Raw genomic sequence first — 27,897 nt, 5'->3', positions numbered from 1 at the left:
TAAAATATTTTCACAATTATCCATATTAGGATATGTTTTTGACACGGTAATTTCTGGAACGCCCCTTAACTACAGAGGCAGCTCACCAAGTTTTGAAACAGAGCTTGAGTCTAATCAGGGCAAAAGTATTGAAAACTGATGTTCTTTCCCATGTACCAATCAGATGAAAGCTGCTCCTACAAAGATCAAGCCTCTCTTGAAAGCAAGATCACAGCTCTCTGAAGGCTTACCTGATTTCATTGTCAATAAGAAATACAAGATGTAAATGAAAAGCCGTCTCCATCTCCAGCAGATCTGTTGAAAACATGAAAAGGGACGGAAACGACTGACAGCCCAATCCACTCGTCCAGTGTCAGGCACTCAGAGGGAGCAAAAGCTTTCATCCCTGTATGGCCCCTCAACCTCTTGATTGAGAGGAAGAAAGTTCCAGAAGAGCAGAGGGGTTGTTATATAGATGCACTCAGGAAATGCACACTTGTGTCTATATGGGGGGGGGCATTACAGAGAGGGAACCAAGCAGAGGAAAGCAGAGACAGAGAGCGTTTCAGAGCCAAAACCATCCGTCTCTGCTTTTATAGTCTTACAAAAACATCACTAAAGAGGCGAGGGGATGGAGTTCTCAAAGAGAGCCCCTCGCTATACAGAGGAACAGACAGAAAATAAGGGCTGGAGAGGGCATTCATCTCAGCTGACTGCCTAATAAGAGTGCTCCACTACCAACAGAACATTCAGAGAGGCCGAAGAGCAGGGTTTGCGTCATGCTTCCCCTCAAGTGCCTTGAAGTTCAACTCTCCATTGATGCACCATTACAATACCCACTGAACAGGCCAACGGTGAGAGACTAGATTACAACACTAAGACATTCTTAAATATTTCATTTTTTACAAAAAAACAGTTTATTGAATTATCAACAACTGTACATATCTTCAGTGACAACACAGTTTGCTACATACTTTGGTGTGTATTTTGAGACGTGTCCATTTCTTGCAGCTCTTTTCTCTTTATTTTCGGGAGGGGGCATACTAACAGTGTGATGCTATAAACAAGTTGGACAGTAAGTAAATGCCTGTGCGTTAGGCTAGGGTGTTACAGTCCATTTGGCTTATCGGCAGACATTTTACTCTGTGCTTCCTGTATATGGAACACTATGCACACAAAACACAGTGTATGTCACTTGGGACTCAAGAAAGGGGGAAAAATAACCAATTGATCCAAATTCCAAGTCTTCCACTACAAGAGATGATGTCATGTCCTGGTCATACAACAGCACAATGAAGTCACAGGTTTGAGAGTAGTCCTCTACTAATCGGTAAATATCAAAATCCAGGACCGATTGCACCACTGAGGAACTCTCTGCTTGTACGAGGCAGCGTTTCTGTTTTCACAGGAAGGCGGAGCAGTCAGCAAGTTTGTTTGAGAACTGAAACGCCCCTCCCCGCGGAGTCCCAACTGCAGTCTCAGGTGCCTTGCATCGGTTTTAAGCCACTCAAAAAAAAAAAAAAAAAAAATCCACAGGACATTTTACAAAAACGCCTCTGTAATGCGATTTAGCTCAAAATTGTTTTTCAGGAGGGAGGGAAAAAAAGTAAATTAGATTTCCATAAAAGGTCAGCTTGGAAAATGAACTTCTCAAAGGGAGGGGAAAACGGAATAGAATATCCTCATAGAAAAAACGTCTTAATCTAATTTCCAAACCTCGAAGGGGAAACGAAGCATCAAGGAGAGAATGAGAGAGAGGGAGAAAGAGAACCATCACAAGTGTAACAGGACACCAAAATATAAATCTATAAAAGGCATTTTAATACTCCATTATGTACACTTTTCACATACCCTCCACACAGATGAAGTTTCAGAACGAAGCGCTGCTTCACGATGCATTATGGAACGTTCTCACCGCATAGTGAAAAAAAAAAAAAAAAAAAAAAAAAAAAAAAATAAAAAAAAATTTGAAGCAAAAAAAAAAAAAAAAAAAAAAAACAGCGAGAAAGGAAACATTGAGTGTTCTCTAGTGCCATATGAACTGGGCCGAGCGTTTGGGGTCTGTAGGGCTGCACATTCGTATCTTAGTCCAGGCAGCTCAGTCCAGGGTCACCCCAGTATCCACTCGTCCACCTCCACGGTCAGTCAGTAAAAAGTCAGTGAGTGTGAGACAGACAGTCAGACAGACAGACAAGGGCTGTTCCTGTCTGTTTGACTAGGAGAGTCACTGGAGTGAGAAGTTGTATGTCCCCTTTTCCTCCTCCAGAGGCCTGAGTGCTCCAGTCTGTTACCTCTCAGTCTAGTAGATCACTTCATACACCGTGGCCTTCTTGTCTCCAGAGCCTGTAACAATGTACTTGTCATCGGCTGATATGTCACAGCTCAGGACCGAGGATGATTCCTTTGACTGCGAGAAGAAAAAAAAAAAGCCACAATAAATCTGGTGAAATAAAAAGAATGGAATTTTAACTTCAAATGTGCCACAAAGGGCCTGCATAAAAAACTCTTCAGACATCCTCTATTACTCAAAGAAAATGCTGACAGCTGTATACATAAGCACTTCTCTCCCCCCACCAAATGATGCATTAGCATCCATGCCGAGCCCCTTCAGTCATAAACACTTGAAGGGTTATCATTATTTACTCTTAAGCTGGTAGATGCGAGCTACACACGCGGACCCACATCCGCACTAAGTGGTCAGAACCCAGCGTTAATGACATACTCCAGCCCATTTCCGCTGATCGAGGCCCGGCCTGTCAGCCAGCGGTCACCGTGCCCTTTCTACTGATTCAGGCAACCCACACATTTCCTGCAGACAGTCTGTATTGATCTCTGTACCTGGAATATGCTGGCGCCGTAGGGAGTCCTCCATGCATTCAACAGATTGTCCTTCCCAGTGCTCACAAACCATTTACCTTGTCAAGGGAAATCAAACATAATTAGAGCTCTGTTCAGAATACAGGTAAAATGGAGATATGCATAGAAAGCCAAAAAATGGAAAGCCTAGCAGAAAAGGACAGTCAAGGTTCTGTCGTTGTGCTTTATAAAAATGCCGCAGAATAACTTGAAGATAGTGCAAAAGCTCTAGTGAAGATATGTATAGACTGCCTGCACTCAATCTGTGACACTTGAATAAGTCTCTTACCACAGTAGGCAAACTTGAGAGAGAGAACGCAGCTCTCATGAAGGTGCAGCTGGTACTTGTCAGGCTTGGTGTGGTGGAGCACCTCCACATTGCTGCTTTCCATGCCGACAGCCAGCCACTCGCCCGTAGGACAGTAGCCTAGGGAGAAGATCTGTGTTTGGGGGAACAGACACAAGTTGAGCACCATAGCTTTGCACTTGCAGTCAGCATGAAATGAAAATGTATGTTATAGGTCATATTGCGAACAATTGATCCATGTTCGTTTCATTTTCGTACATATGTTCTCATCTTTCTCCAGTGACATATACAGGACTTCTCAGATCATTTAGTCAGCTTAAACCTGCCCCTGCATGCTCATGTTCATTTGCCTACATTTTTGAGTGCTTTTTTTTTTTTTTTTTTTTTTTTAGAACCCCACCCTACATTTTTTCTTTTTCAGTGTTGATATACTCAAGTGTAAGTCACAATACAGTAGAAATACAGTTGCATCACTGTTTCTGTTTCATCATGACTTCAAAACTCCATGAAGAAAAGTCATTGTGACGTGGCCTAACCTGAGACGTGAAGTCATGCTGTTGGAGTTGCCGGCCCTCTCTCAAGTCCCAGGAGCGGACTGTGTTATCAAGGCCACCTGTCCAGAGCTTGGTGCCATCATGAGAGATGTCAATGCAGCTGGCACCATCTGTGTGGCCTTGGAATTGCCTGCAAATCGCAAAAAGTAAAGGGTTTAGAAAATGGCATTGCTTTTAATCTTAAAAACATATAAGAAAATGTAAAAAAATCCTGAAATAGACCCACCTGACGAGGGTCTGGTTGTGGAGGTCCCAGACGGCGATGTTTCCATCGCTGCAGCAGGAGAAGCACACCTTGGCGTCGGGGCTGATGGCCAGCGCGTAGCAGGCCGGAGCGGAGGAGGTCAGCTCGGCTTTGATGCGCGGTGTCTGGGAGGCAAGATCCCAAATGGTCAAAGTGCTAGCCTCCCCTCCGACGATAAGAGTGCGGCCATCAGGCAACAGCTTACAGGACCGAATGTAGTTATCCCTGTTCTGTAGAGGGACAAAAAAAATATATATATATTGAAAAAACAACTGGGCCAAAACAGTTTGAGCTTCCCATATTATACTCACAAGTACATCAATGTTATGAGATGTTACATTTTAGAAGCAACCAAAAAGGTACTAAAAAGCATGTAGAGCTTTATTAATATAATATAAACAATAAGAGTAGGAGCAATAGTTTTAGTAAGTATGATTTTGGCCCTTACCAGGCAGTCAAGTTGAGACACTGGACTCTTGCTTCCAGGCTGACTGATATCCCAGATTTTAACACAGCCCTTGCCACCAGTGTAGACGTGGCGAGTAGGGTTGCTGATAGTCACGGCACACACAACCTCCCCATGACTGAGTGTGTTAATCTGACGGGCATGGCGTGGGATCCCTGGACCAATGAGAGCATCTGGAGGGAAGGGCACGGGCTGCATCTGTCCGTCAGCACTAACGTGGAAAGAGTAGGCTCTGAGAGAGACAGACAGACAGGGAGAGAGAGAACTCCTTAGTAATCTAGTAGTCAACAGCGCACTGATTGAAGTGGGTTAATTAAATCAATTACAGCAATATGAGTAAGTACTTCCAAATGAGGTATTAAGAGGTGGAAAAGGTTGTGCTCTTAAGCACTCTCTCGGAACCATTACATAAATAGTGTTGGGAAAGAAAACGGTCTAGTGCAGCTACGAGTTATTTTCGATCATTTAATCTTTGACGGACACTTACGGTTTTCCTCCAGAGATTGAGGTGAGGCTGGCAGGGAGGCCAGGAGCTCTCATATGAGGATGCTCGAAACCCGCCTAAAGAGAAAACAGAACATGCTGCATTACAACAAGGATCTGTATTAAAACACACGTTACAAACACCACAAGCAAAGCCTTATACGGTACAGACCTGTGCATAGATTCACTTTATTTTACTCACTCGTGAAGTTTTAAAACCTATAAGGCCTGAATTTATCAAAAAAGTGGTACATATTGCTTGCTTATTACAAAAACTGTGTGAAAAATGTCCAAAATTTGAAGTTGAATGTACCATTATTTATTTATTTTTTTGCATTTTTTTTTAAGCTTGAAAGTCCATACATTGTTTATGCACAGAAAAAAAAAACATTCTTCAAAATTTATCAATGGCATTTTACAGGTTTGGAACAATAAGGGTGAGAAAATGATGACCGTTTAGATTTATGTGGAGTGTGATATTCCTTTAACTTGACTAGATCAATGTAAACTGCAAAAACGACCATGCAACCACAGAGGAATGATTTGTGCCCTGCACCTTCATTTAACCGAAAGGATGAAGCAATCAGACGGCAGGCAGTCAGGTAGCCTGAGAGCCCAGTCAATGTAACGCTCATTTCACACCCAGTCACACACACTACATCACCTCATGCACTCCCTCCACTTTCAGGTTGGGGGCTTTGGGTGACAGAGAGAGAGAGAGAGAGATTGAAATCGAGCAAGAAAATAAAAAGAAATGAGAGGAAGAAATTGGAAGAGAAAGGTAAGGTGGGGAACGGGCCAACTTTGGAGTAGGGTTGGGAATCCTCAGAATTTGATTTGATTTTGTTTCAGGGAGTCACAATCCGATTGCAAAATAATTCTCAATACATCTAAATTTTTCAGCAGCAGCACAAATCTTTGGGGAGTTAAGGTGGCCTATTGCCAAATTCTGTGTAAATATCATGTATAAAACATAGGCCTGCTCTGACACACCAATAAAACAGAATAAGCAGATACACAAACTCTTGTTCAGCTTTCATTTGTATACATATGGCAATTCTGCATTAGAGAAACCTTAAATTTGATTTAATTTTATCGTTTTTTTCCTGCACCTCTACTTTAAAGGGGTTTATTCACATACATACCATGGGCGAGCGTCCGTAGGCAGCAGCAGCGGCCGCACTCATCTGAGGAGAGATGTGAAGGCCGGCATAGACTCCAGGGCTGGTCAGAGAACCATTCATCTCATGGTGGCTCATCATGGCAAAGGGAGTTGGGTAAGAGAGGGGGGTGCGAAGAGCAGGGGCGGCTGCAAACACAGACACACAGCCAATCATAAATCACCATCAGTCAACCGCGGGGAAAGGAGCTGAACTCGGGAACAGGGAGATAAATCTCAATCAAAGACCTGCCTACACTGAGCTGCTTCAAAGACTAGTTTTCCAAAAGCTGCTTTAAGCTCTGTTAAAAAGGCGAGCTTAACAATTTGCTGAAGCTTTGGATTATTTCCATATGCAAACTCCTCTCTTTTGGTTACAATATTGGCTGCGTTTGTGCTGTACGATGCAGGAGGCGACAGTACACCTCTGCAGACGTTGATTATGAACTCACTTAGAACTTCCATCGGAGGCTTGCCCAGGATGGGCCGCAGCCCAGGGGTGGTGCTGGTACCCGGGGTGGGGGCATCGTTACGAGGCGTGGGGGTGTTGGACTTGAGACCGGGAGTTGAGGATTTGTCATTCTGCAGATGTGAGAGAAGAGAGGGAAGAGAAGGGAGAAAGAGAGTTAGAGAAAACAGAGTTAAAATCCCCCCAAACGAGGCAGCATCCAGGCAGAAGATTTAAGTGCCGCCAGAACCTAATCCAATCCAATTCTGACAAACTCACTACTCCTACGAAACTATAAACCCTGCTATTTATCCCCAAACCCATTACTGCTACAATGGAGATGAGGCTCGTTTTATCCTTCCCTCGCTTCTCCCTCTAATCTTTTTTTTTGATGCAGAGGCCCAGAATGGTTAAACGCATTGAGTTATTAGCAGGGAAGACACGACTGATCCAGCTATGGGAATGCATTATCCCTGACATTTACAGATGTATTTAAAGCTGAGGCTGGGAAACAGACATTCACTCCTGAGCCATTAGAGAGAGCGGAAGATCACAGGGTGTTCAGGCTTCCCTAGCTGCCCCCTCCCATCAAACATATCTTATAATTCTGCTTCAGTGGCACAGACCCATATTCTATCAAATCTTATATGCTTTGCCACTGATTATTACAGTATAAAATCTGGATAAATAGAGCTGATACACATAAATGCAGCATTCTGCATTAAATGTAGCCAGCTTGTGTATGTTTGTGTGTGAGAGAGAGATCCGTACATGGCCGTGCTCCTTGTTTTTAGAGGAGGGGGTGCTGCCGGAAGAGGCCACAGAGGCGGGGCTGTTGGGCGTATCCTTCTTTGCTGGGCGGGGCTTATCTATGCCATTCTCAGGAGGGGAGTGGGCAGGGCTGCCTCTGGGTGTGGCAGGGTCCTACAGCACAAATATTTAACAGGAAGGAGTTAAAAATAAGACCATATATGCAAGGAATAACTTGGAATTCAGTTGAATTAATGAAAATAAAAGCACAAATTCAATTTTAAATTTTGCATTCAATTTCTAATAACCTGTCAACATAAAGTTTGTTTCTCACCTCGTTGGAAACATCAACCACCAGATCATCACTTTTGTCTCCGTCACTGTCCTGAGAACACAATGTGCCAACTAGTTAGCATCCCTAGCATTTTGTTACAAAATAATCTTTTATTACAGGTTCACGTCACATCACTCACATATCGGCTCATGCTGTCCTTGTCCTCCACTTTGCGTTTCTTGGAGTCCAAGCTGTAATCTGAGGAGCCGCGGTGTTTCTCGCTGGTTGTGCGCAGACTGTCTGATGGAGAGATGGAGTTGTTCTGAGGAGGATAAAGAGGGGAAATATGAAAATGCACCATCAGACTGCAGACTTCAACTCAACTCATTTATCTGTACATGCAGATCTGCAGGTGGTTTTCGCTGTTTTGTTCCACAATACCACCATATTGCTTTGAAAATAGTCCGTAGCACCCATCAACCCCTTTCAGCACACAATCGTTTTTATCCAAACCTGATTCCAGTTTATTTCTGGTTTGATGTAAAGTGACAAATAAATTATTTGAGCTCAGAGTCAAAAAGTATTACTATTACAATGACAGGTACTTCACAGCTGTTGGATCTGAAAGAGATCCAAGCTGGGAAATCAACAGCAAGAAGGGGAAAAAAAAAGGACAGAGCTCTTATCACTCCAAAACCGCACACTTAAAAAGCCAAAAGTGATTTATCTATTCCAGCTATCCGACTCGAAAACCCAAAACAGGCCTAACATAATATAGTGAGGCTCGCCAAGCCGTATCTAACAACCCACAGTAGACTAAACACAGAAAAATGTGCTGGCTGCACTACAGAGTAGACACAGTTAACCAGAGCAAAGAGGGGCTTGTTTTCACTGCCCCACCGCCCTCCCTTCCTTCCCCCCATCTCACTCCCTCCATCTTCTAAAAGAGACAACAAACAGCTTCAGGAAGACATGAGCAGCACGTTAGTGTCGAACGTCGGCCCATTATCTGTGACGTCCAACTCGGACTGTGTGTGTGGGAGCATGTAATAGCCATTGATCCATGTAACGTGTTTATACATCATCCAGTACCCTTCCCTCAGAACACTGTGGGCTTGCGGTCCCAGCAGACAATGACTACAGGGTGGAAGAATGAAAAAAGTGACTTACATCCTTAGGAAATGGTGGATGACTCTGCCTGTGGCCACTGTCCATACTCGCAATAATGCGCTGTAAAAATATTTCATGAATTCATATGATTTAGCAAGCATGCTCCATATGCAACAGGACTTTGAGTGCACTCTGGGCACTTTCTCAAAACAATCCCTCTCCTAGAGCTTTACTCATCCCGTCCCAAGAGCCTTCACTCAGTGTGAGGCAACAAGATTCACAGGGGAAAATGTGGCCAGATCACAGGAAGCCTAAAAGGATTCAGCTGAGAAGATGAAGTAGCAGACTGGGCCGAACGCCCAATAGTCTCTGTTTCTCTCGCTCTCTTTGCATGATGTCTGACCTTCTAAAGAGATGCTTAGCGTGACTCATTAAGGAGAGTCACCAGCGTGCTATCAGATGACCTTAGACAACGGCAGCAGCGAACACACAACAGCGCCTGGACTGCTAACCGCCAGAGGAGCTCCCCTTCCTTCAGACATGACTGCACCCATTCAGGCCTCGCCGGGCCAGCAGAAACCCAATCTCACGGCCACAATCAGCCATCAGAGAGATTTAAGCCCCGTCGAATAAATGCCTTTTACAAGGGCACAGAGATGAGAGGGAGGAAAACAATTCCCGCGCCTGTGCTCATACATATTTATCACGCTAGCAAAAGAGAGCGGAGAGGGGCGGTAAACAAGTGGAGATAGCGGAGGGGTGGGTAGGAGGGGAGAGGGATAAAATAAATCCCACAAAGGAGGGAGGGAGTAGTCGTCGTCTTTAATTGTGATGAAATTATAGAGCCGCGCTAATCTGCGCGCTGTAATACGAGTCATTTCCCATCTGCGGAGAGATGTGAGTGCTTATTTCATAAAAAGCTTGTTTCTCTATTAGTCATTTTAATGAACGCAGATTACCATTTCGTGCACGAGTTGCGTGTGCTTCAGGATGAAGGATCTTACTTGACATTTACATTAATGGAAATTTTCTTAGGCATGAAATGGGCCAAGAGGTGCTTTTCACCCAGTAAAACTAAGACATATTGGCTCCGTTTCAAAACCTAGTGAGCCGCCTATGGAGGAAACATTAAGGAATCATTTAAGGTGTGCTCCAGACATGAAGGCTATACAAAACACTGTGCAACTTACTGCTGCTTTCTAAGAGAATTTGTAAATAAAACCATAATGGCGGACAAAGTGTGAAAAATGTATTATATAGCCCTGGTTCCAAAGACACGGCTTAAGATAGTCCCAGACTAAAATGCATGTTTGGGCCATTTAACTGAAAGCAACTTGCACTGACATATCTTAAAATATGCCATTGTTTTGTCTCAAGATGCACACCAGTAATGTTTTTTTTTTTTCCTATGGCAAGTTTATAAAAGTTACTTAAATGTCCTAATTGAACTAATGCCTAATCTTGGCTTAATCTAAGCTCTGTCTGTGAAACCGGGCCATAATGTTTAAAGTTAAAGTATGTTTCACTCCAGCCTTCACTCCATGCTTATCCATGCTTTAAAGTATGTTTAAAGTATATCTTATTCAATACAGAAAAGCATGGATAAAATCAGCTAAAAATAATATAAAAAATTACAAATAGATTATTTTATCCAATATTAGGCAACATGCTAACTCCAAACTCTACAGAAATCAGCAAAGTCTTGAATCTCGTGTGCAGAGTTGCTGCCTATGTAGACAGCTCACTAGGTTTCGGAAGAAAGCTACCAAGACAGAGAAAGAGGACAACTGAGGCAACAGGAAACCTGATACTCACTGTGCTCTCTGTAGTCAGCAGACCCCGGTTGGCGTTGAAAGACAGGCAGAACGGCAAGACAAAACAGAGATAAACAAAAGTCAGTTACCCTGACCGACTGACAATCAGAGTTAGGAGAGGATTTCATCAGCAGGCAGAATATGTCTGTTATGTACACAATACAGCTAGCAAACCATTAGCATGTGTCCTTTATTAACCTTGGCCAATCATTCAAGCCACAGAGAGTGTCGTGTATGTTCAATCGCTTTATGCACTCTCGGTTCTTCTATGAAAATTGGTTACATCCTTAAATGGCAAGCCATGAGAGTAGCGTACTCCTATAAAGCAAACCTAAGAAGGTCAATAATGTCAGCGGCCTATAAGAGCTGCAATAATAATGTTGGGGAGGGTGTTACGAAACAAGCGTTTGATTCACACAAGAGTTCTGTATGGCTGAGCGACTAATGTTCCACTCTCTTGGCTTTAAATGAGAGCAGTGTGCGAGTCTGCTCCTTACCTCGGTGCTCCAGGTCATGGTGGTTTTTTTCATCCTTCACTGGCAAGTGTGGCTGACTTCCTAGGGCTCCCAGAGCCAGCAGGCCCGAGCCAGAGCCGGTGACTGGTGGGATTCCTGGTGGCTGAAGGCCAGAAGGGTGGGGAGGTAAAGCCACAGGGCCGTGGGCAGCATGAGAGAGGTGCTGGGCCTGGAGTTGCTGCTGCTGTGGAGAGACAGACAACGAGTGGGCCAGAGGGAAAAAAGTAGAGAAATTCATGCCACAATCAAAACACACTGCTTCTGGGAGGCCAATTCAGAAGCATAGACAGGGGTCCTGGGATATTTATGTCCTCACATGCTTGCAAGACATATTTGAGGATCCTGCAAACAACCCTGTCTTTATGTTGATTGGATCTTAACCTGAAAATATGAAATATTGCAGTGTCATGCACTCAACTGTAACAAAATCTGTGGAATATCATCACAAAAGCACGTAAATTCACTCGTTAAATAATAAAACTCTCACACTCATACACTCGCCAAAAGAGTCGTCAAGCCCTATTTAAGATACAGTTTAAAGACAGCAGGCGTTGGAATGCTGTCAGCTCATTGGCTTAACACCACCTGCTCCTTAGCCCCATCAAAACGCTGGACGGCTATATTTACTTCCCTCACATTTGGGTCTGGTTATTGCACAAAGTATGAGTCACTCAAGAAAACCAAACTTTAAACACCACTCCAACAGCAGCTGGGCCACGCTTTTGTGTGTGCGTGCGTGTCGAGCGGCTGCGGCAACGGCGGCCAAGAGCAAGGGGTCCTGTTCTGGCACGCTTTCAAGCCTCCAATACCTCCATCAATATTTGAAAAGCTTCAAGGAAACTGACGAGAGTTAAAAACCACTCAGCATGGGAAGCGGGCAGTTTAAAGCAAGGTTAAATAATGCTTAGCAGAGCCACCAATAAAGAAAAAAAAGCAGCAACAAAAAAACCCAGCGCCCACAATTTATTAGCATCCACAGGAAGAATGAATTATTCACATGGCTGTTAGAGCACATACCGCCCAACTATGTACAGACCTCACCATTCAATCAATGACCATTTACGGTCATTCTTCAAGAATCCTGATTTTTTTTTGGCTTGATGTAGGAAGGGTAGATGTTATTGGCTATGTACCGCGATCACGGTGGTACAACCTTTCAGAATTATCAGCAGGTCATTAATGCCATGCCATAAGTAAATATCAATACTAAAGGCTTATTTATAAGTCTGGAATGCTCCAAAAGCTTGCCCTTTTCCAGTGGGTAAATCATTATTAAGATGTCCATCACAGGCCCTTATTCGGGGCGAGTATAATTGCTAACAGCTTTGCGGATTATTTGCACAGCTGGCTGTATATTGAGACTCGGGGCCTTTGAGATTGGCAGGAGAGCGAATGGTATATAGAAGAACTCCGCTTGGGATTTGAACCTGCAACCTTACCCTCCCCAACACAACAGAGCTGCCAAGCCAATTATGAGCTGTGCCTCAGAGTGTGGATCTGTGAGGAGATGTGATAAGGAAGCCTGTGTGTGTGAGGTGTGTGTGTGTACCGTGGCACTGAGCGTGGGTGGTGGGCGCATGTTCTTGAAGAGAGAGTGAAAGGGCAAGAGAAAAGAAGAGAGATAGCGAGAAAAGAGTGGAAGTGAGTGACTGTAAGAGAGAAACAGTGTAGGTGCTAGGGTGTTCGTGTGGATGTGTCAGGAAGTGAAGTGAACCGCTTGTGAAAAGGGTGGGGGGTGTGTGTGTGTGTGGCTTCAGAGATGACGACTGACCACATGGGAAATTAAAGAAGCCGTTGATTCATGGGGGAGAACCCTCCCTGCTCATTCCAGCTAATGAGCCACTGATGTGTAATATGCATGGACAATAAGAGAACCCTCATTAGAGACCCGGCTATAAAGACAAGAAAATAAAGAAATAAAATGTCTCCAGTAATTTAATATTCCTGCATAAAGACCATCTCAACTGGTGCTAATCTCTCCCTCTTACAGCAAAACAATGAATCTAGGGCCAGTGTGAACAATTAACAATGGACATATAAAAAGATAAGTGGCTAAATCTGACAAGCGCCTGCTTCTATTCTCAGGTGTGTATGTTAAACAACCCCATCCTGAGTTTAGTGCTGTAACCATGCAACATGCAGGCCTGAAGGGATTCAAAAACATAAAGCCCCATGATTCGCCCTCTTGGCCACAAACACACTTAATTGGGCCCACAGCACAGGCGGGGGGCAGTCTTAATAGAGATCTATCTATACATCCACAGCAGATGACTGCCCACTGCATTGAGTTGGGCAACTATAGCTAAAACAATTATATCTTGATTTTTTTTTTAGCCTTTGGACAACATTCAATATTTATATATCAATATTACATCTGTATATTTTAATTAGAAAAATCGACCATTTCGACCAAGTAGCCAATTAAATTGGCTAAAACATAATGCAAGAAGTAAAATACAGTAAAAAAAAAAAAAAAAAAAAAAAAAAAATTGTTAAAATAGAAATAACCAATGCATGTTTTCCACTGTTTCTGTTCACTGTTCAGCCTATTTATTTTTATTTGTATGGACCAATACAACAGAACATGGTAGAAGAGAACAAATCTTTCACTAAAACTTTTTGGAAATTGTTGAATCAGAGTACTAAATCATTTAATTGAATTTGACAATTTCAACTGACTCCAAGGAATTAATCAAACCATCTCTACCATCTCTAATGCAATATATACTAAAGTGTCCATCAAAGACGCTATTAAAATCACAAGACCGCAAGGATCACAAAAGTCTGATGATATGCTCTTTAAAAAACCTAATGAATAAATAAGAAGCATGTTTATATCAAGGAAGCTTACTTTTATACACCCAGCAAATTGTGAATATTTATTATAAAATCACCAAGAAGACCTACCACTACAAGTGCAAAACACACTCAAACTACAAACTTAACCACAGCCTATAAACTCCTGATAACCAAACCAGTCCAAACAAAACAGAGAGGAAGTTAAGCATGGGGAGAAAGAACTGAGAAGAACAATATAATATGTGTATATAAATACTTGCTTTTCTAAAATAAATAGGGCTATTGTAGATAAACACACACTGTTGGTGAGGGCAAAAATGCTGATATGCCGAAGGAGGCCATCTTAAGACCTCTGATCAAAGTCAAAGCACAGCAGAAAAAAGAGCCGCTGCCCTAGATGCATCCTATTACCAGCCCTGAGGTTCATCAATAAGAGATGCTGGTGGTTTTTGCTCTGGGAGAGTGTGTGTGTATGTGTAGCTCACATCTCACCTCTGCCTTATACTATTTATGAGGACTCTGGCACCTGCATGAGTGCCTACCGTGTGAATTACAAATACCCGCCAACTCAAAGAAAAAAAACTCTCTGACAAGCAAGTATGCTTTCTGATTTTCAACTTTTTGATGAGTCCTGAAAGAATAAGAGTTGGTCTGCTGTAATATAACATCAAAGCTTTCAGACGGTGATCCTTCCTGGATATAAAATGCGACCACATAACTGCCCCGTTCAGACCTGATTCCTGGAATTATCTCGGAGTAAGTGTCAATGCTCAGGATCTTATTGAATTCCAATATCAGACAACACAAATCCACCCTCAAACCATTACCTCACCATTATCAGATTCTTCAGCTGTAGAGCAATTCTTAAAAAGGTGAATCAAAGCAGCGTCAGATCAGAGCTAGCCTTACTTCTGGATGTACAGGGGTCAGATTTGTTTTTCCCTACATGTTGACAGGGATCTGGGTCACTTGCCCCTGATCAATAAGTGACGTTTAGAAGGCAAATGTGGACAATTCTAAGAAAGGAATAGAAGTAGTAGCTCAGGGATGTATGTGCAAGATCCTATTTGTCTTTAATTCCCAGCGCAATCCAGGTCAGCAGAGAGGAATGAGACTCCCTTGTAAAACCTGATCTAATTAAAGGTATCCAGCCTCTAATGCTCAAAGAGAGCTCTGAACAGCTTCTAGATGCAGACTCAGGGGACAGAGGATGCTAAGCACACTCATGCCACATATAGAGGAGACTAAATAAAGCTTGGTCAACAGTGTCCGGCTGTACATTAGATAAACAACAATGCAGCTATGAGCCAAAAAAGAAAAGCAAAGAAATACAAGCGAGACCTAATCAGAGATTGTGCTGCAAATAACCATTATCCATCATATAAACTTTCCATCATTCTCTTTTTTTAATCAGTTAGTAAAATATTGTAAATTCGGTTTATGACAGATAGTGCCAACTTTCATCCTAATATACCTATAAACGCATACACTTCCTCACTCAATCCACAAATACATTTTAATCAGCACACAGTATGCATGTACATATCTTTAAAACATCAAAAAGGCATTCATTGTAGGGGCAAACCTGCACATGATTAAAATAAGCTACTAATTACAATATTAATCGTTAAATCAGTTAATAGGGTTATTTTGCATCTACAACAGTGCAGGTTTGCCCCGATCTTAGGGTCAAATAAAGTAATTAAAGGGGTATACACACGGTGAGAGGCAGATTGGGAAGTCCACGTACCCCGATGATAGCATTCAGCTCAGTCATTGTCACTTGCTTTGCACGTTCAACAGCTTGTGCTACTTGCTGTTGGTGCTGCAAGAGAGAGAGAAAATCTGGTTAAATTCAGAGTCAAAGCAAATTCAAAAACCTAAAAGTTCTTAAATAATAATAATAATAATAATAAACAGTACAATTTTGGACAAAAGATATGTCTTAAGCATTCTATAAAGCTCAAAACACTACATTTAAAACTAAAATCAAGCTCACCTCTTGTGACAGAAAAGGCATAATCTGGGCTAGAATCGCATTGAGCCTTTTGGCAATCTCAGTCTGGAAGAGGAAAAGAAAGAGGGAAAAGTTAAAAAAGGGTTAATTTACTTCTGTTAAAGTGCACCACTAAGCCTTTTTTAGCATTTCCCAACGATTAAGCCAATTACCACGGCAATCAGAACCGCTTGACTCGGCACACTCCAAACTGCGTGATATTGACATGTGAAATATTTAAAACATTATGAGAGCCCAGGGGAGAGAGAGAGCACAGCTGCGATGAGTGTATACTCCAAACCACACGAAGAACGAGCCAGATACACTGGAGCTGTGTTAAGAGTAGCACTGCACTTCAGCTGCCATCAGCCTGCAGGTACAGTCTACTAGCACACAAGACTTTCTTTTTCACTCTGAACTACACATTTTCACCTCTACCATTATCACCACTGATATGTAATTGCACTAAAAAGAAAAGCCTGATTCCGTTCATTTCACATGTCTCCACAACAAAATGACTGCCAACTCCTGTTGTTTAGCAGATGTTAAATAATGCAGACAGTCCCTGAGGACATGTTGGAAGCAGACGAATGTGATAAAAGACTTAAGGGCTGACCACAAAAAAGCTGTTTTATAAATCCCAAATTTATGAATTTCCACCATCTGAAAATTGTACACACATGGTTCTAAGTAGCACTCAGAGCCAAAAGATGTTTAGCATCTTTTCTGCTTCAGTGCTTTTATAATAATAATAATAATAATAATAATAAAAAACAGAACACGCATTTAAATCACACCAAATTCATTTAAAATCGAACAAGTTATTCAGAAATTGGGCCCAAATGTCTGTAGTAGGGGTGTAACAATACCCTCATGTCACAATTCGACACATATCACGATACTGAACTCACGATCCGATATTATTGCAATACACAAAGACATATGGTAAAAAGATAACAAAAAATGTACTGTTGATTAAAATGCTAAACATGGTATTACATTGGGAGTGGAAATGAATAGGCTTGGACTTGGTGCTGGTAACCCAATGCACAGGGCAATGTTGACACCAGAATAAAAATATTCATGATTCTAACGCTGAAGGCATTTGGCATTATCAGGACCCACAAATATTCCCCCATTGCATATTATTATATTCAACATTATTTATAGTAGTTTGTAAACTTGGATTTTTTCCTCACACCGTAATTTTCATTTTGGGTGAACTATACTCAACACGTATTGTCACTAGTATCCATGATATGATGTTTCATTTTTGTATTGCGATATATTGTGACACGATATATTGTTACACCCCTAGTACTGACACCTTAACATTTGCATTCCGATGAGCTTTTACAACAGAACAGAAACTGTTCGCATCACAATAACGAGTCTAATGAACAAAGGTGGATTACGTCCAGAGCTGTCAGGAGCCGAGGCCTATTTTGCCTTCTCCAGACCCCACCTTTTTCATTTTCTCAGCAACCCACCCCCAAGTCCCTCCTTCATCTAGCCCACCGCAGGGACCCGACCTTCATTCTCTCTCCACCCGCCTGACCGTTGCCATGGCAACTGTAGCCGAGCAGGCCCCATCTCCTATCGCGCGCCGATCATTATGCAAATGGTACCTCAGCTTGACCGTAACAGCCTGTAAAATCATATTACGTGCACACAGGCAGGTCATTAAATTGAATTTTCGGCCTGTCGATCGGCTGAGTACCGCACACGAATGGTGGATAAAAAGGCGAGCAATAGCGGAGGATGATGTGGGGTCGTTGTGAGAACACATGACAGTAAAAGGAGGGGTGTGGGGCAAAGCCAGGGCTCTCCACCCAAAGGCTAGATGCAGCTACAGTAGGATGTACTCCATCCCTCTTCCTTTCCATCATCAGACGCCAGCAGGAACACAGCACGGCCGACATCACAGCCTCTTCCACTGATGAAAGGAGCTCACATCACAGGTCTGGCACTGGCTTTGACTGAGACCAAAGGAGAAGGGGGAGGAAAGCCTCTGAAAAATAACTCGGCTACAGATACATCATCTATAGAATTTATGAGGCGCAGTTCAACCCAGGGCCAGAACGGAGCACAAACACATCACAGGGATTTCGGCTCTATTTTTCATTTCAATGGCAAACATGCAGCACTGTGCCGACCAGGAAATTATTTAGAACATATTGCTGAAAATGCCAAGCGGTTGCAGAAGCCAGACACAATATTTTTTTTTTTTTTTTTTTTTTTTACAAGATACTCTGTAACACCCAAGAAAGTTTCTCTTCCTCCCAATGTCGGGACAAGCTATAGTGGAAAAATGGTTGAATAAACCATGCAACACCATTAAAAAAATACTATAGACGAGACGACCATATAAAATGACATGCTGAGCATAATCTGAGATTATGGATATTAGTCCATGTCAAAAGCATGTTGCTACATCACCAGTCATATATATATCTGTCATTTAGAAATGCACAATATATATATTTGACCATACTGCTGTTAGATATTAGTTTTTTTTTAAGAAAAGGCCAAAACAGGTTAGAATGAAAAATACAAATACTATACTATACTATACTATACTATACATACATATATATATATATATATGACATATTTTTTTTATATATATATATATATATATATATATATATATATGTGTGTGTGTGTGTGTGTGTGTGTGTGTGTGTGTGTGAAAAAATATATAAAAATACATAAAATACATAAACTAGTGCTGTCAAATGATCAATCGGATCCAAAATAAAAGTTTTTTTTTTACATAATATATGTGTGTGTACTGTGTATATTTATTATGCATATATAAATAAATACATACATGAATATATTTAAGATTATATATATATAAAAAATATATATTTTTAACATATTACATATGCATATATTTAACAAAAAAATTTTTATATTTTTATATTCAAGTCATATATTTTAAGGTTATATTATATTTATTCATTTATTTATTTATTTTTTATATATGCATGTGTGTATTTATATATATATATATATATACACAGTTCACACACACATATGTAAAAAAAAAAAACTTTTATTTTGGATGCGATTAATCACAATTAATCGTTTGACAGCACTAAAAAAAACATTGTGCATCCCTAAACCAACTTTACACATTCTCAAAAGCTATAGTCAAACTTTGTGTGACAAACAGGGTACAACTTTAGCTTTCAGCCACCCTACTATACCCTGGAAAAAATTACTAGAAGAATGCATCAACAAAATGTTGGTTGAAAAGCCAGCTCAGTGTATAATCCTTATTTGCTGAGATAAACCGCGTCAATAGCAGCCTAACATTTGACAGGATTTGCTGAGAGGCCTGGAGAGCATCGAACACATTCCTTAAGGGCTTAACGCGACGTTGACAGCTGGCCGAGTGAGGTCAAGGGTTGCCTTATCTGACACTCACTCTAAAGCTTCATGCTTTATCTTGCAAAAACAATCCCACTGTCGGGGGAAAACATGTCCAACGGCGGTGACGTACACAAAAAGTCGGCATACGCTGTGCGTAATATATGAATCTATGATGAAAAGCAGTGCTGTGCATTGAGCTGGACAAGCAGAGCTTTTAGCTACAACTGCAGATAAAAATAGGATGTCACTTTAAGCAGATGAAAGCCTGCCTCTTAAGTGGCGAGCTTCACGCTCTGGTACACAATTACAGGTACTCGGACCTGTCTAGCACCATTTCAAGAGCACTCCAGGGCCAGGCTGTCAATGGCGTGCTGAAAGCTATTTGTCTGTTGCCATCAGCGCCAGCGGAATGGAGTGAGACGCTGATGAGCATTGAATATAGAGGAAAACAACTGGCCCTTCCAGGCATGTGTCTCCATCACAAACAATACTTGACCTAGCCGGGTTGATGGGCCCCTGTATTCTGCCAGGGTGAGAGGGTGGTAATGCTCTCTGACAGCCTCATGCTCAGTAGTAAAGGTATAACAAGGTCTATATATGTGTGCGCCGGAGGTGAGCGCACAAGCTTAACAGGGTTGTTAACTTGCAGCACTTTTGAGAACTGGCATTAAAATTTACCTGCATTGATCGGCGTTAGTAGAGCTGGGCTGTAGGTCTGCACGGGTGGCTAGCTTATGTTGTCAATTGTTTTTTTGGTCGTCTCTCACATACTCAGCCTCTGCAAATAGCCCTGCTCTATTATGCATGTGTTTGGAGTGTCATTGTACAGGTTCACCTGGTTTCATGACCTAACCACCATAAACAGTATGACAGAGCAGGCCTGTGTTTCCCAATCCTCCCACCTCTTTATCAGAGGCTTTGTGTACTCATCTCACTGAGCCAGTCAGTTTGCTTTGGCTCACATAGAGAAGGACAATCCAGCAGTTAGCAAACACTTCCTAGGGCACCCCTTATAAATCATTTATCAGCGTCCCCGTGTCAAGCCGGGCCTGACTGGCTCAATCTGGGTTTGACAGTGAGGAGAGGGGAGGAGATTCCCTCAGAGTCTTACAACAGGTGAGAAAAACTAACAAAATAAGCCACGCTGTGAGTGCACCTCAGTCATCACAGCGGCTCATTGACATGGAGCAGCTGCATTTCCCCCGCCTGGCATCCACTCCTGGGTTCAATTTAACCCAGATCAACAGACCTGGATAAAAGGGTGGGATCTGTGTGTTTGCTTATGAACACCATTACCTCCCTCCTCTTTAGCAGGTTAGATTCTGCGTTGGATGAATAATTCAATAGTGCATCCATAGGCTCTGTGGCGGTTCCTGATAAAAGTCAAGGCGCTAAAATGGATCAGTCGATTAACCCATTTACACATGGCCAGCCCTCCCAGCCTCTATCCTTTTACTCCTTTTCTCTCACTCTTCTGTCCCTCAGCTGCCATTTGGGAGATAAGTGGTTAACAGGAGGCATCGCAGGGGCAAGGGGCCTGACAGACAGAGGAGTGCAGAGACTCACACGGTGGACACTGATGGATCGCCATCCACCAGCTCCTCCCTGATGCCATTAACCTTCATAAGGTGGAGAAGGGGAGCAGGCTGAGAAAGCTGGGTTGTCTCTTAGGTGGCCTAACTACATCTGGTGCACAGCACAATCTCATTATCATCTAGGGGACAAGACATGTACAATGCGTCATAATAATGTCAGGACTAGGGCTGCACGATATATCGTTTTAACATCGATAACGCGATGTGCGCATCTGCGATAGTCACATCGTAGGATGTGCGATGTCTAGTATAGGGATAGTTAATCCGTACGGCTTAAAATGCATCCGATTCTTGGATTAATTGCAAAGTTTGTCCATCATACAATGTAAGTTTATCATTTGCAAGCGTTTCAGGTCCTGTCAGTTTAAACATTCAAGCAATTTTAAACCATTTGAGCGCACGAAAGAGCACTCAATTCTGAACAATGATGCACTTGAACAACGAATGCTGTTCTGAACGGACACATACATGCAAAAAAAAAAAAAAAACTGTCAAAATGAACGTAAAACATTGAGCATCTTCATAAAACAGTTGCTTGTGGCTTAGGTGAACTAAACAATTAAGAAAATCGGATGTGTAATAGTTTTTTGGATCGCACATTCGGACTTAAAGCAACAGCAGCCTAATATTCCTGCTGCTTTCTGTGTCATTAATGTTAATCAAACAACAAAAGACAGAAAAATTACTTTTGTAGCTTTAACACAGATTAATTATATTTATACTGTGAAAATTATATTTACACTGTATTTATACAGTGTTATTTTACATTTGATTGTTCAATTTCTGTACCTGAATACTGTTAGACTTACCTGAAAAATATAAAGCACTATTTATTTATTTATTTCGTATCTTTGTTCTATTATATTTATCTATGCTTATAATTTGTTCATTACTTTCTATGCATATTCACTCACATACATAATCACCCCAATGATTCTAGAATGATTAATTCTTTCCAAATAGAGCTATTCAAGTCATCTGGTGAATTTTATATCGCAATATATATCGAAAAAAAAAATCTAAATATCGCAATGTCATTTTTTTCTAATATCATGCAGCCCTAGTCAGGACATATCAGATTAATCTATGTAATTACAGTGGAAGAGTAACCTAAATTTGAAGGACAATTTTGTAGTAGTAAGGTGGATGAAAATTAAGAAAAGAAACAACTAATCTAAAAAAAAAAAATCAATAGTTGATAACAATATGAAAACAGTTACTTAGTTCTTATGCTGTGCACAGATAACATTTGTTATTGATGTCACTTCCCAGTATACAAAAAAAAGAAAAATGGCAGAGGAGAGAAAAAAGGTTACAACACAATTTGCCCAATGCTTCAAAGGTCAAAATAGGTCATATAGTTTCATGATGTTGGCTTCAGGCGCTTATTGGAAAAGACATGGAATATAGATTAAATCAAAGAAATAAACAACCAATTAACCAATTATTAAAATATATGTTAGTTGCAGCCCTAGAGAAAATGCAGGGCAAGAATTGATTGGAGGGGATGAATTCGTGGTAGTCTGTTTTTCCCTTAGCATTAATTTATAAAGGGTGTCTTAAATGTGCTGACATAATAGGGACTCCACAGACTCTGCTCCCTTTAGTCATTAAATCACACAGCCCCTCCTGCCAAAGTCCTGACTTTAATCTTATCAAAGCTGTCTGACCACACTCTACTCAGCACAAGCAGGAAAAGAGACTTGACTCTGTGTGTGTGCGCTTGTAATGTCCTGACTTCTATCTGATTCTGACGACTGCTCAAAAGAACACAGTCTACAGTCTCTCTCTCATCATCTCTATGGAGAGCACTTCACTTGTCTCCTAACACACCGGTGTGACTGCACTGACTGACGTCTACACACACAGCGCATGGATCCTCTGTGACTCAAAGATTGTGTGTAGAGGGATCAAAGGGCTACATACCTGTTTGTGCATTTCAATGTTCAGCCCATAGGACATCTCATAGTACTGAAAGAAAGAGAAATGAAAAATATTCAGGGTTTTTTTTATTCAATCCGAGCCACATCAAACATTTGCACCTCACATCAGAGAGTAGAGAAAAGAAAGTCAGATTCTAGTGAAACATGAGGGGGGAAAAGAAGAGAACAGGCTTTTGCTGCGCACTTCAAAATCATGTCCCATAACAGCCTCTCTCATATCTGCACAGCTTCTTTTTCCTTGTATGATAACGATAAAAGTTTACAAAGGAAATCCCACTTGGTTTTGAGGTCAGAGCTCCCATACGGTTTGACCAATAAAAGACTATATTTCACATAAATCTTTTTTATTGGGGAAACAGTATTTTATTGGTCAAAAAGTCTAAAATAATAATAAAAATAATAAGGGCCACACTTTAGATTAGAGTCCAATTCTCACTATTAACTACAACTTTTGCCTCAAACTCCTACTGCTTATTAATAGTTAGTAAGGTAGTTAAGTTTAGGTATTGACCGGATTAAGGGATGTAGAATATATTCATGCAGAATAAGGCATTAATATGTGCTTTATAAGTATGAATAAACAGGCAATATCCTAGTAATATACAAGCTATATAATCAGTTTAACCCATATTAAAAAATATATCTTGTTCAAGCAAAAGCTAATAATAAAAAAAAATTAAATAAAAAAAGGAGGATTAAAAAACACCCTGCTGTCCTCTGCAAGTCTAGATTCTGACACTATCAGCTCAAACAGTCAGCATGGGGATTCTACATGGTGTTTACCTAACCTCTCCTCCCTCTTTTCTGACTGACATGCTTTTTCCTGTGAATGGAATGTTTAACTAGCGTCCCTGGGTATTGGTTAAAGTCATTGCTCGCATGTTTACACAAGATAAGAGAATACACTTCCACAGTTTAACCTTGTTTAGTTACACTACGAAAAGCTTTGTTTTTCCTCTCCCTATCATAAATCCTAACATGAGGCTGTTTTGATCTCCTGAACGTCTACGATTGAATTTAGAGCTTTGGTGTTGTGTAAATGATTAAGCCCGTGATTAAGATTAACAGTGAATTTATGTAGCCGTTTGTTTGTGCGTAAAATCTGGTTATCAAAGACGGAGCGCTGCAGAGACTTTGGATTTCTGTTGCGATCTAGTATTTTCCCACAGACGCCTCTGGCACTCCTCCATCACCCCTCACCCAATTTACAGCCATGCATTTGTCTGAGAGCAGCGTCTCCTTGGAGAATAATCAGATCCACACACAGAGGGAGGTGGAGAGAGGGGGGGAGAGCGAGGGGGGGGGAGAGAAGAGGGGACAATGCTGTGGTCATTGACCCCTACGGTTAAGGGTTGGTGTATGAAAGGGCCCGAGGCTAAGAGCAGTCAGTCAGGGCCCTTTAATAAAGCAGGAGGCTGAACTAAAAGCACCAGAGGGGGTTTCACAAACACATTCTAAAACACACACATACAGAGAGACACGCAACAAGGCATCTGCCTTCACCCCAGCTACTAGTAATGGCAGCTTACATATCGGCTAATCTTACCATGACATAATGGCGCTGCATCTCTGTCTTCTCATTGGCCAGTTTGTCGTACTCCACTTTAAGACTGGGATGAAAACAAAACACATTAGCTACTGAACAAATATGTCTTTTCACTGCTTACACCCACAAAAATAATCCACAGTGCAAACATGAAGCTAAACAAATAAACTCACATTTTACAGGGCTTCATTTTATTAGCAGTAAAATCAGTTTTAACACTTTAAATTAGGAATGCACAACGATATTAAATTTTTGTTCAATGAAAATAATTATTTTCAAATTATGACAAATAAGTTCTCATATTTGGGCCAATACAATCATTATTTTCATATTATGGCCGATATTAAAAATCTAAACTATGTTTTTTTAGAGTAATAATGAAGCATAAATAAATCAAATAACATCAATTTGTCACTCTCAAATCACCAAACGTTCAAGTTTTGTAATGTTAAAGTGATTTCAAACATAATAATAAACAAAATTCAGTGAATTATTCTAAAGAAAAATATATCTGAATAAACAATTTTATCTCCTTATTGTAATATGAAAAACACACTTAATGAAATGGTGCTTTTGAATTTAAATCTCCACTGCTATCAAACATAATCACTTTAAATACGTTTTCACATTTAGGCCAATACAATAATTATTTTCATATCAAAAATCTAAACAATGTATTCTAAAGAGTAATAATAAAGCATAAATCAAATAAATGTGTCACTCTCAAATCACCAAAGTTCAAGTTTTGTAATGCTAAAGTGAATTCAAACATCATAAACAAAATTAATTGAAATTTACAAAAAAAAAAGTATATATATATATCTGACAAATATGTTTTCATATTTGGGCTGATACAATAACTATTTTCATATTATGGCTGATTTTAAAAATCTAAACTATGTTTTCTAAAACAATAAGAGTAATAATAAAGCATAAATAAAGTAACTGTCACTCATCAAAACATCAAACGTTCAAGTTTTGCAATGCTAAATTGAATTCAAACAAAATAATAAACAAAATGTACTGAAATTTACTACAGAAAAATATATCTGAATGAAAATGTAATTTTATGTCCTTATTGTAATATGAAACACTATTAAAGAAACTGTGCTCTTAAAGTTTAAATCTTCATTGTAATCAACAATCGCAAAAAAACCTTGATAACATTGGCTAATAACCGATATTGCGCCAATACATGCACTTCTTCACGTTTTTCCCACCAAGCACACATTTTTTTAAAATCATGAATTAGATTTATTTTTCCACCCTTTCGCCTGTGAAACACAATTAGGCCAAGCGGTAATTGTTCAGGCTACTTTACGGGCATATAACTCTAAATTATTACCTGTGATACTGGGCTTGCAGGAACTGAAATTCGTCTTTGATCCTGTCACACGACTCCGCCACTGTGAATTTGAAGCCTGGCTGACCAGGCTGGTGGGGCGCCTGAAAGACAGCCATCACATCAATCAAACTCAATTACATCCTCAGAGAACCAAATTTGTTTTCCACCGACTGCAGAGCGAGCCTCTAATGCATTCTGGGCCCTGGGAGAGCAGCTCTAATATTTCAGCCTGAATGAGGGCTGGGGTGACATCCACGCTACAGTGACATCTGGGAGATAGCTGGAGCACCAGTAGCGTTTTGACAAAGGAGGCGGGGGGGATCTTTACAGTTCTGTGTCCGCCGTTTTAGTGCCTCACAAACACCGGCGGGAGAAATGGGGTCACCTCGCTTGGATAGGTCTGAGCGTGCCAAACTGCGCCTGTAAAAAGCTGTTGTTTTCAGCCCCTCTCTCTCTCTCTAAACCAGGTGCTTGTGAAAAACATGAAAATGTACTAGAGAACAAAGACGGTTTCTTCACCATTCAACGTCAACTACTTTATTGACAAGAGGCGTCAGAGGTTTTTACCCCACTTGATTGTGCTTCCAACCGCCCTGTTCTTTCACTTCAAAGCATTATCACAGGCACCAGGGCTTAGCAAATCAAATGAAGGTGCACATCATGCACATCAGGATGTCATTCGTCATGGACGGGTGGCTCTGCCCTTGCTCTCCAGCTAAACTGATGCAGATGTAGCAATTATGTTCCATATCAGTTCAAGATGCACTTACCGGATGCCGGCCCTGTGGATACATTCTGAAATGTATCCTTTATTTATTGGAGGTCTATTTGGTGGGGGGTGTCCACTGGCACGCCACTGTACTGTAAAAATCAGCCGGACACGAAGCCCACTGGACGCTGGGGGCAAAAATCCTCTCAGATCTCTGTTGCTGCAACCCAAACAATGAAAAATAAACAGACGAGGAGGAGACCGTTACAATCAAACAGAGGGTTAAATAACTTGCGTATTTTCACCTGCACTTTAACAACAACTCGACTCATTGTGTCGGGGGGGGGGAAACTACATGCGCTCGAGCGCAACCACCTCTACTATTACAAAAAAACACGAACATTGATTAGAAATTTGGTGATATTTTGACAGGACCTAATCTAGCACTTCACATCAGTTGAAAGAAACCGAAAAAGAAGCCCGTGAATGAGTCGCCAAAGTGATAAGTGATGAGCTCAGTCAGTGTGTGTGTGTGTGAGAAGCGTTTCAAGTCTCGGTTCGTTGGATAACAAGCTATTGTCGTTAGCTAACCTGCTAGCCCACTGTACCTGTCTTTGTCCGTCCGAACTGCCGAATCACTTCCACTGTTCCAGTAACTTCTGAAATGTTAATCACGGCTTCAATATCTGAGAGAAAGATACGGTTCCTGGTAGACGCGAACGGTGGCGAACATCTCTCGCGCGCTCGCTCTATCGCAAGAAGCGACTCGATGAGAATCAGCAAAGAAATAAAGAGACGCCAAACTCCACGGCGCGAAAAAAGGTTCGTGTAATCCCCAGAAAACACTGCAAAAAATATACTTCCGAATTTGAAGAGGTTTGGGACGTTTAAAAGTGTAACGTTGTACTTCTTCGCCGCTCGAGCATTTCCCCTTTCGTCCAGCAATGCAACCCTGTGCCACACACAGACAGTCTACTGACACGAGGGCTGAGCCACTGAGAGAGCGCCTCCTGCTAGCCAATGAGATGAGAGAGCTGAGAGTTTTGCCCTGCCTGCCAATTGCAGGGCCGCGTCCCCACGTGGGGACTGCATCCTGATGCATGACATCATACTCGCCATTTTAGATCAGAACAGGTAGCTCGTAATGCTGCCTGTGAACATTTCTAGGTATTTTTGAACAAAGTGGACCGATGCCACAGTGAATGTCTTTGTTTGGAGATCTAATACAGTCACAGTATAGACACAGACATCGTTCTAAGCAGAAAAACAACAACAGTATAGTGCATTACAAACAGTATTATTTATTATTTATGTCGGTTAAAACATTAAATGTTTAGTCTAAGTAGGTTAGCAATATGCCTTAAAGTTTTTAAGAGGAAAACGGTCTATGAAATGCTGACGGTGAGATCACACACATAATATTAACGGTTTTGTGTACATCATCTGGCTGACGGTTAATTTAAAATTGGTGTATATAACACGTCATAACTTCTAATCTATTTAATTTTCCTGTTTAAACAATGCAGGTTCAGTCTGTGTTTACAAAACATTATTTTTCAGATTTCTCAAGCTAATGTCCCTTTTTATAACATAATTTTGTACCTCAACGAATACAATCTACACG

General features: G+C 41.1%; 1 protein-coding gene across 1 annotated transcript; it reads right to left on the bottom strand.

Annotated features, from left to right (window-relative positions):
• Window positions 1–27,897, bottom strand: tle3a (TLE family member 3, transcriptional corepressor a). Its single transcript, XM_067390342.1, has 22 exons — window positions 27,876–27,897; window positions 26,882–27,527; window positions 26,335–26,493; window positions 25,565–25,665; window positions 24,220–24,283; window positions 22,657–22,701; window positions 15,758–15,820; window positions 15,479–15,583; window positions 10,942–11,140; window positions 10,446–10,453; window positions 7,720–7,842; window positions 7,581–7,631; window positions 7,268–7,420; window positions 6,501–6,630; window positions 6,035–6,198; window positions 4,894–4,967; window positions 4,389–4,638; window positions 3,923–4,170; window positions 3,679–3,826; window positions 3,125–3,275; window positions 2,818–2,894; window positions 1–2,386 (listed from the first exon to the last, which is right to left on the bottom strand). Exons 3-22 carry the CDS (start codon window positions 26,356–26,358, stop codon window positions 2,279–2,281), a joined length of 2,286 nt encoding a protein of 761 aa, XP_067246443.1. The 5' UTR covers window positions 26,359–26,493; window positions 26,882–27,527; window positions 27,876–27,897; the 3' UTR covers window positions 1–2,278.

This window comes from Chanodichthys erythropterus, chromosome 7 (assembly GCF_024489055.1).
Source record: "Chanodichthys erythropterus isolate Z2021 chromosome 7, ASM2448905v1, whole genome shotgun sequence".
Taxonomy (NCBI): Eukaryota; Metazoa; Chordata; class Actinopteri; order Cypriniformes; family Xenocyprididae; genus Chanodichthys; species Chanodichthys erythropterus.
The sequence above is the reverse complement of the archived record's forward strand: the minus strand, read 5'-3'. Positions and strand labels throughout refer to the sequence as shown.